The sequence below is a fragment of the Rhinichthys klamathensis genome, unplaced genomic scaffold (assembly GCF_029890125.1).
Source record: "Rhinichthys klamathensis goyatoka isolate OS25496 unplaced genomic scaffold, OSU_Roscu_1.1 h1tg000150l_1, whole genome shotgun sequence".
Lineage (NCBI taxonomy): Eukaryota > Metazoa > Chordata > Actinopteri > Cypriniformes > Leuciscidae > Rhinichthys > Rhinichthys klamathensis.
The window spans coordinates 1,636,851-1,650,328 of record NW_026606685.1 but is presented as its reverse complement, the minus strand read 5'-3'; the positions used below and the strand labels follow the sequence as shown (position 1 = coordinate 1,650,328).

General features: G+C 34.8%; 1 protein-coding gene across 1 annotated transcript in view; it reads left to right on the top strand.

The window, feature by feature from the left end:
• Window positions 1-13,478, top strand: part of LOC130090766 (potassium/sodium hyperpolarization-activated cyclic nucleotide-gated channel 1) — a 104,004-nt gene that overhangs the window by 79,193 nt on the left and 11,333 nt on the right. Inside the window, exons 5-6 of the mRNA XM_056258302.1 lie at window positions 7,163-7,309; window positions 9,543-9,783. Of these exons, the coding sequence (XP_056114277.1) occupies window positions 7,163-7,309; window positions 9,543-9,783 (388 nt within the window). The remainder of the gene's footprint in view (window positions 1-7,162; window positions 7,310-9,542; window positions 9,784-13,478) is intronic.

Sequence of the window (13,478 nt, the reverse complement as noted above, 5' to 3'; positions counted from 1 at the left end):
CAAGGTAAATATAAAGGACAGGAAAAGGAAAAGGCCAAAACAAGGAAGGAAAGTACAGGATGAAAATAAGGGAGGATAGAAAGAAAGGGAAAGGATAAATTAATGAAAAGGAAAAAAAAGAAAAGGATAGGAAACCGAAAATGAAAAAGACAGAACAGGAGGGATGTAAAAAAAATGGAAAGAAAAGGGGACCAAAAATGGAGAAGGAAGGAAAAATAATAATGAATATATATAAAAAATAATAAATAGAAGGTGATATAAAGGACCGGAAAAGTAAGGACAAGAAGGGAAGGAAAGAAAGAAAATGGAAATGGAAAGTGAAAGGTAATGAAAAGGAAGAAATGGATGAGAAAATAAAAAAGGGGGAAGGGGGACAGGAGACGGGAAAAAGGAAAAGAAATGATTATTGTCATGCCATTGACAATAAGAGGACACCAGCTGTCATTCACACAGACGGCTGAAACATTTTAGCATTACCTCTGTGAGATGTAAGCAAGCTTTATGAAATCCCCTCAGGATGATATGAGTTTATCTACTCTGGCAGTACCAAACGATATTCCTGCTTTAAGCCACATGCCCAAAACAGCTCGACTTCTCTGTGCCTTCTCGCCACCTCAAGACTACTCACAGACCCACACTCCCCGTTCCCCACACGACCAACCAAAAAAAGTTCCCCTTCTTGGTGAGCTCAGCGTAAATCAATGTACTGCAAACTCAAACAGGCCTTATCATGCTCTGACAGATGTGCTGTAATCAATGTGGAACAAGAAGTGACATTTTTGTTTTCGCCTTCATTTGCGTCTCTACCCGCTGTCTTAGCGCAGCGCCACTGGCCTGCAGTGTGTGAGACGATGCTTATTCACAGGTGCTGTCGTCATCGGGCTGTGACAATCCGTTAAACCAAACAGGCTGATCCCCTGATTCTGCTTGCTGAATATATATGTGTGTGTGTGTGTGTGGAGACTCTGATTAAAATGGAGAGTTTCCAGAGTTTCTGAAGGTTTGGTCCCTCTTTTTTTCAAAGTTTGGATGTCTGTTTGTGAATGTCTGAGAGAGAAAATGGAAGGCGGTAATGTTGGGCATGAAAAAGGTCTAGTTACAAAGCACAATTTCACTCCAAAGGGAGTTATTGTCTATATTAGTTAACACGGGTACTGAACTCCGCCTCGATTTTAGTCTTGAGTTTTCTGCAGGGAACGAACATGTCACAGTATTCCTCATTTAAATAATTCCCGCCCAAGGTACAAGCAAAAAAAAATTTTTTTTAAAGGTAGAGGCCTGCGTTAGTAGTGTGTTGAAACGTGCGGTGTAATGGCGTGCCATTCACGAAACACGCTTGAAGTGATTGACCAATCACAACGCACTGGTCCAGCGACCAATCAGAGCATACTTCAGAAAGAGTGGCTTCAGAGACAGGAACTAAACTAAGTGTTACTGACAGACTGGAAAGAAAGGTGCTGCAATAATGTAAAATGTGTTTTTCGAGCATGCAAACCTATTCTAGTAGACCCCAAAAAACAATCAAGACTTTAAAAAGGGAATCATAGGTCCCATTTAAAAATATATATAATAGAGGACTTAATTTTAAGTTTTAAATAAAATTGAGCCATTCAGTAGCCTATATAAATACAGTATGTGCTAAAACCAGTTCTTAACTTATCCCAAGTTATTACGGTAAGTCTACAATGATGACTCATAGGTGTTTGTGTACTCATGCACACTATGTGTGTGCGAATAAATACATGGACAATATCTCCGTAAGGAAGCCCATATCAGTGTGTTTGCTTTTGCCCTGATGCCTGACTCATTGTATCTCTAGAAGAGAAGGTCATGGCACTCACACTGCCACCGACTGACTGACCACAGGTCACAGTTACTCATATTCTGAATATCCAGCGCTGGCTCAGACTCTCCAGCTTAGAAAACACTATAGCGAAGGTAGAATGCGTCACAGCGGCGTGGCAAAGGCTGTCCCAATTCCTCGAATGCGGTCTACTAATGCATCCTTCGTTTCCCGGGGCATTGAAGGTGTGGCCTTTGAAGTCTGCAGCCTCTGAATTGGGACACAGCTTATGTGTGGGAATTGAATAAGAATTAATTGTGTCTGAACCATTTACAGTATTTTCACATTGTTTTAGCATCTGATTCTACTGCCTGAATTATGCAAATAATGACACTGCGTTAACTAGTACAGGCAAATAGCTTGGAGTTGTGGTTGTAAGGCATCTATTATAAGCCTAATTTACATAGAAAATAATCCACAATGACTGGATGCACCGATTTAAAAATTCTGACTGATACCAATAAGCTGAGAATTATTTATCATGTAATGGCTTAAAATTCTATACTATAAAAATAAATACAAATTAATAATAAAATGTCACAAGTGAATTTAGGCATCAAAATATTCTAATGCAGTTTTAAAAAGAGACATAATAATTTTGAGATTTTTGATAAAGATCACATTTAACAGTGTTCCCACGCAGTGTTCTTACTGTTAACCAACACAAACTATTGTTTTCGGTAATTGAAATAAAGCTGAAGTGAAATAAAATATAGATATAAGGAATAAACTTTAAAAACTTAAATGAAAATTTGAAATTCTGCCTTGAAAACTAACTGGAAAAATAATAAATTTAAGCAGAAGTACATAATTACTAAAACTAAAACTGAAATAAAAATGAATTAATGATATTTGGAAAAAAAATAAACATTAAAAAAATGACAAAAGCACATAATAAAATGACTAAAATGTAAAGTAAAATTTAAATAAAAACTATAAAACTAAAAGCCAATTCAAAATATTAATAAATACTATCATATTTTTATAAAACATATTTACAAAACACTTTTAAAGATGTCAGCATTGTGCTCATTTCCTCTTATATCGGTGTTATTTTTATAACCAAATATAAAAATAGGGAAAAGTTAGTACAACTAAGTATCCAAAACAAATCAGCGCTATAATATTAGCCATTAACCGACACTGAAAGATTGTGAATCCCTATAATTGCCAGCTTAAATACCCGAGGCACAGCACTATTTCATCACACTCGTTTTCATCAGATTCGTTAAACCGGATTGTATGTTTGTGTGTTGAAACACACGGTTTGCAGGTGTGTGTGTGCACTAGCACCCTCCCTGCACGTACAACCAGCTTCCTTTATATATCAGACGCAAAGTCTCCTCAGACACATATTCTAAAATCAGCATGGTCAAGCTAAAGCTGCCTGTAGGCTACTGTCTTATAGCATCCCACAGCCTGAAATTCTCAAGGCCTCTGTCTAAGAGACACGGATAAAGACTTCCCGTCGAGACGCTAAGTAGCCGCGGGTCTAGCCGTGTCCCCGCTGCAGATGCAGTGGAGCGAGAGATGGGGAGGTTTTGGAACATTAGCCTAATTGCTTGGTGCTTGAATTGTCCTAGTCATTCAAAGCCATTTCACCCACACCGATGAGAGATCGCGGTCTACCATCAGAATACGGCTTCTGTGCTGCATAATAACATAGCCTGTTAGTCTAACAGTTTCTTAATGAATCTCACTTCACAACTCAATTCATAGAGAGACAATAGATAAAATATCCGGTATAGGAATGGTGCATGTATTGATTAATCATGAACAGGAGAGCTGTTATTAATATGCAAGTCAGTTTAAAATAGATTGTTCTCGGGTGGATATTGACTGTTTTGGTAGGCTATCGCTTCCTGTGACGGTATGAAGTGGGCAGCCTGTGTAGGTACAGAATGCATGCATAATTGAATTTATGTGTAACCAGAGTCAGGTGAAAGGGAGCAGGTGTTGGGATTAGACATTCCTGCTCTGATGTCATCAGCTGAGTTGGCAGACAGGAAGTGTTGTCACCACCTGCCCACAGCCAATGACCCAGCACAATTTTCCGTGCGTGTGAATGTGTTTACCCAGGATTTATCTAAATGGCTCATCATTAAATCATGCATGAATTAAAAAAAGATCATTTCACCGAACGCCTACACGGAGGGACATTTCATTGCTCAGAGGCTGCTCTTTCATAGCACAGGTAAATGTTCTCAGTGCTGTTTCATTTAAAGTTTCCCAATAATTTTATCCCCTAAAACTCATTTTAAAAGTTTTTTCTTATGAATTTTTATCCTTAAAATAGCTTGAATGTAACTCTACACCCTTGCCTCATTTAGAATACGCGGTTCTATGAATGTGCAAATTAGCCCCGCCTCCACTCACTCGCAGCAGCTCGGAGATCCACACTTTGACGTGATTGGTTACAAGGTAGTTTGTGACGTCAGCGATTTCGAACCGCGTTTTTGAGGCTGTCTTTGGTTCACTCCAGTTTTAAAGAGAAAATACTCAGCAATGGTGTTGACGGATGAATTTGCAAACGGTTTTGTCTTAAAGCATATTAAAAACACCACATAGACATATAAACAACATTAAAAAACTTGATTTTCACCACAGGGGGACTTAATTCCTTGGGGGGGGGGGGGGGGTAACCTGACTCCGCCAGATGGATTTGCTCCGCATATCCATCTGGAAACCTTCCGTTGAAGTAGTTTTGGTAAGGGGCGAAAATACTGGTTAGCTGATTGGCCTATGTTGGTGATAGACGGGCCAAATCAACCAATCAGATCAACGAAGCATATGACGTACTAACAGAGCGTATCTTTTCCTCTGAGAAAAGCCTCCAGAGCAGTGTTTTGCTCTTCTTTCAGTGAAGAAATACTCTGTAATTCCGATAAAACTTGCTCGATAGCCACGCTGATGCTAGTTTCATCCGCTGAAGCCGACATGTTCTTTAGACTGAACTGACGCGCTTCTCGTTGCGTCACACCTCAACCCGCCTCAAAGCCAACGCTGATTGGACGTTCGTTTGGTGAACTGCTCCCAAATTTTCTTTAACGGAAAGTATCCAGACTGATCTGCGAGTGAAACCTTGAAAGCTCGCGAGATCAGGATGGTCTCACGAGGCTAGGGGGGGGGGGGGTTGGGACATAAAAATAGAAACAGTTGAGATAATAATAGCCAGGATAATTTGCCTTTGGAAGAATTTGATGAGAAATGTCAGTATTGAAATCTCTGACTTTTGATTGCAAACCTGAGAACATGAACACAATGAAATATAAAATGTAAACCAGTGACATTTCTAGTTCACAGACTACTCTAAATTATATGTACAACCGTTCAAAAGTTTGGGGGTTGGTAAGGTTTTTAAAGGGGTGGTTGATTATGATTTCAAATTTCTAACTTTAGTTAGTGTGTAATGTTGCTGTCTGAGCATAAACAACATCTGCTAAGTCACTCACGACGCTCAAAGTTCAAAGCAAAGGGAGATATTTTTTACAGAAATCACTTTTTAAGGACTACAAACGACTGATAGGGACTACACGACATTCCTCCCGGGTTAGTGACATCACTATCCCTAAAATTTAAATAAACCCCGCCTCGCAACAAAGGGCTCTATATGGCTCTGCTAAGAACAAGCTGTTGAAGCTCCGCCCTCTGTGCTGAGCAGCAGCTCATTTGCATTTAAAGAGCCCACACACAAAACATTTTTGCTCACCTTCAAAAAAGGACAATTTTAACATGCTATAAAAATGACCTGTGGGGTATTTTGAGCTCAAACTTCACATACACACTCTGGGGACATAAGAGACTTATTTGACATCTTGTAAAAGGGGGCATTATACCACCCCTTTAAATGATTTTGAAAGTAGTCTCTTATGCTCATCAAAGATACATTTGTTTGAGTAAAGACAGAAAAACAGCAATATTGTCAAATATTATTACAAATTAAAATAACTGTTCTAATTCTGTTTCAATATATTTTAAAATGTAATTTATTCCTGTGATGCAAAGCTGACATTTTAGCATCATTAATCCAGTCTTCAGTGTCACATGATCTTTCAGAAGTCAAGAGCAGTGCATTGTGGGATATATGATCAGTGCATGATCTGGCAAATGTAGTATTTCATGCACACTGACATTTAGCACACAGAAAACTGTAAGTAAGCAGTGTTATTCATTTTTCATGCGAAGAAAACGATTGTGCTGCTTAATATTTTTTGTACGTTTTTCAGGTTTCTTCGATGAGTTTTAATTTAATTTCATGCATATAGTGCATCCTTGCTGAAATAATTATAAATATAATTTAGATTTCAACTTTCTGGGTCATTTTACTATATTATACATATTATGTCTTGTTTCTGTTTTGTATGGAAGCTTGTTTCCGCCACAGAATGAAAAATAAAAAAGGTAATTGCGACTTTTTATCTCGCAATTCTGACTTTATTTCTCAGAATTGCGAGATATAAACTCAGAATTGCGTGATATAAAATCGCAATTGCGTGTTATAAAGTCAGAATTGCGAGATATAAAGTCAGAATTGATTGATATAAAGTCGTAATTGCGTGTTATAAAGTCAGAAATGCATGATATAAAGTCGTAATTGCGTGTTATAAAGTCAGAAATGCATGATATAAAGTCGAAATTGCGTGTTGTAAAGTCAGAATTGTGAGATATAAACTATTCTGAGGGGAAAAAAGTTAGTCTTTTTCCCCCCTTAGAATTGGCCTGATAACTCGCAATTGCGAGTTTATATCTCACAATTCTGAGAAAAGATGTCAGAATTTCGAGATATAAACTCGCAATTATGTGTTATAAAGTCAGAATTGCGAGATATAAACTCGCAATTGTGAGAAAAAAGTCAGAATTGTGAGATAAAAAGTCGCAATTCTGTCTTTTTTTCTCGCAATTGCGACTTTATTTCTCATAATTGCGACTTTATTTCTCAGAATTGCGACTTTATATCTCGCAATTGCGACTTTATTTCTCACAATTGCGACTTTATTTCTCAGAATTGCGACTTTATATCTCACAATTGCGACTTTATTTCTCACAATTCTGACTTCACATCTCGCAATTGTGAGATAAAAAGTCGCAATTATTATTTTATTTTTTTATTCAGTGGCGGAAACAAGCTTCCATAGTTTTGTGACATTGTGAATATAAAATGAACATTGTGATTGATTTTTTTTTTTAAACTTCACACCATTTCAGATCTAAATATTGAGATTCATTTTAAATATAAAGGTACAAGTCTCGACTACTTGCATCGCCACCAGCTTCTTTTTTATATACTAAAAACTCTCTCTCTCTTTCTCTCTCTCACAGTACAAGCAAGTGGAGCAGTACATGTCCTTCCACAAGCTGCCAGCTGACATGCGGCAGAAAATCCACGATTACTATGAACATCGCTACCAGGGCAAGATCTTCGACGAGGACAGCATCCTTAACGAGCTCAACGACCCACTCAAAGAGGTGAGACACCAAGAGGTCACAGTAGTGCTGACCCAGGGTCAGAGCTAATGCAGCTGCGGCTACATCTGAACCTAAGCATCCCACAAAATAAGTGCTGATCTAGGATTATCTCCCTGTCTGGACGCATAATCCTTTTCATTTGGATATGAAAAGAAACATCTTATCTTAGTTCTTGGATACCACAGGTCTTTCAAATTAATTCAACGCCACACACAGTTCTTTAAGCCCTAGTAACCGCTTCTGGCAGATTTACTCATCTGTATCAGTAGTTGTGCCAGGTTATTGGTAGTTTATATTAGATTGACTGATGTTGTAGGTCATCCAGATATCCTATGCATACCGAAAATGCGAGTTACTAAAAATTACCCAGAATGCAACACCCATGTCATCATGATTTAGCAGACAGAATGAGTGTCTTTTATGACACAGCAGAGTGAGAGATAACACTGACGGCTTCATCCCCAAAACACCTCAACTCTCTGGCAGCACCTCCCTCCCTCCTCGATCTCTCTCTTTCTTTCTTTCCCTCAGTTGGTCAGGGCTGCTATTTTTACATGCACCGCCTTGTGACAAACCAGCTTTAAATAGATAAAGTCTCCAGCTTGTCTCCCTAGTGGAGGTAAAGGGTTGGACGTGGCCATCAAACTCATTATTCCTCCTGTGTGATTGCGGTCAGAACCTTTTCCTGTCGCTTTTACGACTACGCCACGATTTAAAGCACAGTGCAAATTTATCCTTCACACACAAGCCACAGCAAACAAACACTTCCTTCAGCCCGGCAGCATGGAGACGAGAAAGACATCATGTGCATTAGCTTTCAGCTAACGGCTGAAGTGAGCTTGACTGACTGTACAGACACCGTACTATAAGATCACTGCAATGCAGTGGGAAGAGAGACTATAGAGGCTGGTGATAGTCGCAGAGGAGTGCTGAGCAAAACTTGAAGAAAAAAAATAATGCAAGCTTTGAAATATGTATTTTAAAAAGATATTTTGCATATTGCCCACCCCTACTAAATAATATATTAAATATGCACAATATGTTTCTATGATTTTGCTGACAATATACAATCAAGCAACTTTTAGTTTAACATCATTTCAGATATAAATAATGAGATGCATATTAAATATTTTCAGAAGGCCAAAACATCAAATAAATCAATAAAAAAGTGATTGAACCAAAACACACAAAAAAGGTCATAAATGCATTAAACTTTTAAAAACTTTACACCATCTTAGATATAAATATTAAGATGCATTTCAAATATTGTCAGAAAGCAAAACATTAAGATCAAATAAAATAAATGAATACTTTTTTCTTGTTTAGATTTCAACTTTCTGCGTCGTTTTACCAAAAAGTAAAATAAAATAAAATTGTGTCTTTCTGTTTTGTCCCATAAGAAATTGTGAATATAAAATTAAGCAACATTGTGATTGAAAAATAATGATAAAAAAAACTTTACAGCATTTCAGATATAAATTTTGAGATACATTTTAAATATTGTCAGAAAGCAACAACAACAAAAAAGAAGTATAATAATAATATGACTAAAGCAAAAAAATAAATACTTTTTTGTTTATATTACAACTTTCTGGGTCATTTTACAAAAAATAAGTCATAAATGCATTTTTATTATTTTATTATATATATATATATATATATATATTTTATTTTTTTTGTCAACTGTCTAGTTTCTGTTTTGTCCCACAGGAAATTGTGCATATAAAATTTAAGCAACATTGTGATTAAAAAAACTGTACACTCTTTCAGATATAAATGAGATACATTTTAAATTTTGTCAGAAAGCAACAACAACAAAAAAAGTATAATAATAATAATAATAATATGACTAAAGCAACAAAAAACAACTTTTTTGTTTATATTACAACTTTCTGGGTCATTTTACAAAAAATAAGTCATAAATGCATTTTTATTATTTTATTTTATAAATATATACATATATATATATATATTTTTTGTCAACTGTCTTGTTTCTGTTTTGTCCCACAGGAAGTTTCAACTATATATAAATTTCATTTATTTATATTTTCATTTAATTACATTTCAACTATATATAAAAAAGCAAAAACATAAGATACTAGATAAATAAATAAAGTAAATGTTGGTTATATTACACATTTTCACGATGTTCTACAAAAAAAGAAAATGTCAAAGATACTGTCTTATATGCTTTTTTTCACATTTTGATGTCTGTTGATTGTTTTCTCTTTAGGAAATTGTGAACTTCAACTGTCGTAAGTTGGTGGCCACTATGCCCCTGTTTGCAAACGCAGACCCTAACTTTGTGACGGGAATGCTGAGTAAACTAAAGTTTGAGGTCTTCCAGCCCAACGATTACATTATCCGCGAGGGAACCGTGGGTAAAAAGATGTACTTCATACAGCATGGAGTGGCCAGCGTCATTACCAAATTCAACAAAGAGCTGAAACTCACCGACGGATCCTACTTTGGAGGTCAGTTGAAAACCCACAAACAGATGGCACAAACTTGTAAACAACTTACAATCTTGCTGAACTCCACACAAGGTGCTGAATAAGCTACACAAGTCAAAGACATCCGTCTGGTGCATGTTTACATAGTAGAAAGATCCTTGCAAACAGCCACAGGGTTTAGGACAAAATTGCAGCAATTACTAACCTTAACACTAATGAATACAATGCAAATTCTGTGCAATGCAAATTCATGTTGTACTGAATGACCGAAGTAAAACGGACATGTAGAAACCACAAGCTTCTAAACACCTTCTAAATCCGTACAGTTTTATAATTCACAGATTATGTCACAAATAACCTTGATGTCACATGTCCTTCAGTGTTACCTAAGCTGTACGAGTGTGGGAACAAAAATTGAAATGAAATAATCTTCCTTCACGATTCATGAAGGTTGTGCCTGCTCTACCATGGGTACACTGTGATGCCAGCCACCTGCTCCAGTTGAAAACCATCTGCTACGGGTATTTTGGCCCATAGCAGGATTGCTGCCGGCATGTGTGTGTGTGTGCGCGTGTGTGTGTACACGGGTGCGTACGTGTGTCAAAGCTGCTGGCGGTGTCAGAAAATCTCTTCCTCCTCACTGCGTTCTGATAGGAACTGAACACACATTGACCTTGGTCCTAAATTGAACGGAGATCGTTCATAAACGTGCAGGACAACCCAACTTACACACTTATTAATGAGTGGCATTAAGTCAAACTGCGTCTAGTAGTGTAGTTGTCGACCAGCGTGGGTTATTCAGTGACCAATGCTGATACAGAACTCTGGAAAAAAGCTGATATGCTGATAGATACATAGTAATGCAATTTATTGACTAATTAAAAATTGCTAAAATAAAATACTGCCTTTACAAATTATTTACTGAAAAATCTCAAAAATATTATATAATAAAATAATTGTATTTATTATTATTATTTTAATAATAATTAGTAGTAATATAATACATACAAATGGACATAAATCAAAATGAGTATGTATTATTATTATTATTATTAATGAATAATAATAATACATAGTATTTTTATTATTATTATACAAATAAAAACAGATTTTGTATTAATATTATTATTATTATTTAAAAATAAATAATTATAATAAATAAATACACATTATTATCGTATTTTATTTATTTTTTATTCAATAATAATAAAGAAATAAAATGTAATAATAATATTATAAATACACATTTGTATCTATTATTCATATTTATTATTATGAATTAATACAAATAATAATATTATTATTAAAATAAAAGCAAAGTAATAATAATAATAATAAATTATTTCTTATAATAATAAACATTTGTGTCTATTATTCATAATATTATATAAAAACAAATGTAACAATAAATACAAATTATCATTATCATTATCATTATTTTTATTAATATTAATTTTACAGTATACAGTATATTAGTGTCATCACTAAAATAAAAACTGGCCAGGTGAAATTAGAATAGCAGGTATTTGAGTCAATAAATGCAAACTCTCGGTACTGATTTAGTGTTTTAAAAGACATGCAGTGGTTTAAAGCATCCGTGTACTGTATGTAAAGTGGAGCTCTGGCAGTGTGCCGTGAGGTGAGAGCCGGTTAAGGTGAGGCGTTTGATCATGATAAATCAGGCAAACCCCATTTGTTAGCTCACAACTGGGATACATGCCAAACCGACGGACATCCAAAGCTCTGAGGTCAAGTGTCATTTCCATTTGCAGAGGCCCGAGAGGAGGGCAAGTTGATTGGATGCTCTTTCGTGAGGGTGAGAGAGACACCTTCACACATATGCTAGCTTAGGCGCTAACTTGTTCAGGCGCTCATCCACACTTGGCAGTCAGCCACAGACGTGCACAAGACAATTACTAGCGGAATCCCAAATTTCATTACGTTTCATCATTTTGTAGCTTTAGAACTCTCTTCATCCATCTTGACTTTTCGGTCGATGCTATTGGGCTGTGAAAATGTAGATTACAGTGACATTTGAGGCTAATTAACCAATTAGAAATAGAACGGCAAGCGCAAAGTACTTTTGCCACCATCACCTTTGTACTGCACTACATGATGCCAGAGAGATGGCACATTTCCATTAAAATACTCCGACGCCTTGTTCCCACTCCCAGCTGGAGGGTGTTGTTAGCACGTCCCGCAGGCTACACACTTTTTCCACAGCATTTGTTCCTGTCCAGGACAAAATAGCTAAAAAATCTGTCATTTTGAAGCACAGCATGTACAGTCCTACATTTACAGCAAATATATTCAAAGAATCAGAAGTCATATGTTATTTACTCCAGCTCTAGCTGACAGAAATTGCATATAAACGTATACCCATATGCATATCTCAAGGTGAAAGACAGGGCCATTTGCATGAGATCTACTCTAAGCACTAAAGACTTTCCCCCCTCAGGGCAGATTAAGCCGAATTGTGTACAAGATTACACTGTCATTGATGACTCGGTATTGACAAGGTTCATTACAAATCTCTCTGTGAGAGACTGTGTGCACTGTATTCAATGCAAACAAGCTTACTTCTACATGATGAGGTGCATTTTAGGTCTGTAATACAAATACGTACATACAAACCTGACATATAGCCTACATATAGTCATATATTTTGACTAATAGCTTAAATCAAATTTTTTACAAAATATTTACATAATAATAACAAGAACAAGAATAATATTATTATTATGTTTGATTTTGAGTCTTTGTTTGTATTATAATATAACAACAATATTTTATTGTTTGTATAATAATAAAAATAATATTATTGTATTATTAATACATATATTTATAAATATAAATGCTATAATATTAATACATGTGAATTATAATTATAATTATTGTTTGGTATTGTGTTTTTGTTTGTATAATAATATAAATAACAATAGTTTATTTATTGTAATAATAGTACATACAAATAAATATAATATAAATACTATAATATTAATAAATTTGACATTATTATTATTATTATTATTACTATACAAACATAATAATAATTATATTATATTTGATTTTGATTGTTTGTATAATAAAAATAACTATATTTTTTGCTTTATGGATTTACTGTTTGAATAATAATATTTGATTAATTAATATATTTATAAATACTATAATATTAATATATATCAATTGCTATTATTATTATTATTCAACAAATATTATATTATTATTATTATTATAATTTTTGTTTGTATAATGAAATAAATAACAGTAGTTTATTTACTGTTTGTATAACAATAATAATAATAATAGTGATTAATAAATAAATATAAACTATACAAATACATACTATATATTCATAAATATGTATTATTATTATTAATGTTTTTGTTATTGTTATTATTATACAAACAAATTGTTATTATTGTTGTTATTATGTTTGATTGTTTGTTTGTATAATACAATGCGGCCATGCGCATATAGTATTACTTTCACATTCAAATTAGCGATTTAAAAGTAAGGTGCAAAAGAGGGGGAAACTCCAAAACTCTGTTGGGAAAATTTCCTCACCGTCACATCCCTAAGCTAAATACTAAATTCATTCGCCACATAACCTATACATGAAAAGTGTTGCAGAAGGTGTTTATATATATATATATATATATATATATATAAGTCTCTAAAGTGTATAAAAAGTCTCTAAAGTGTATAAAAAGCAC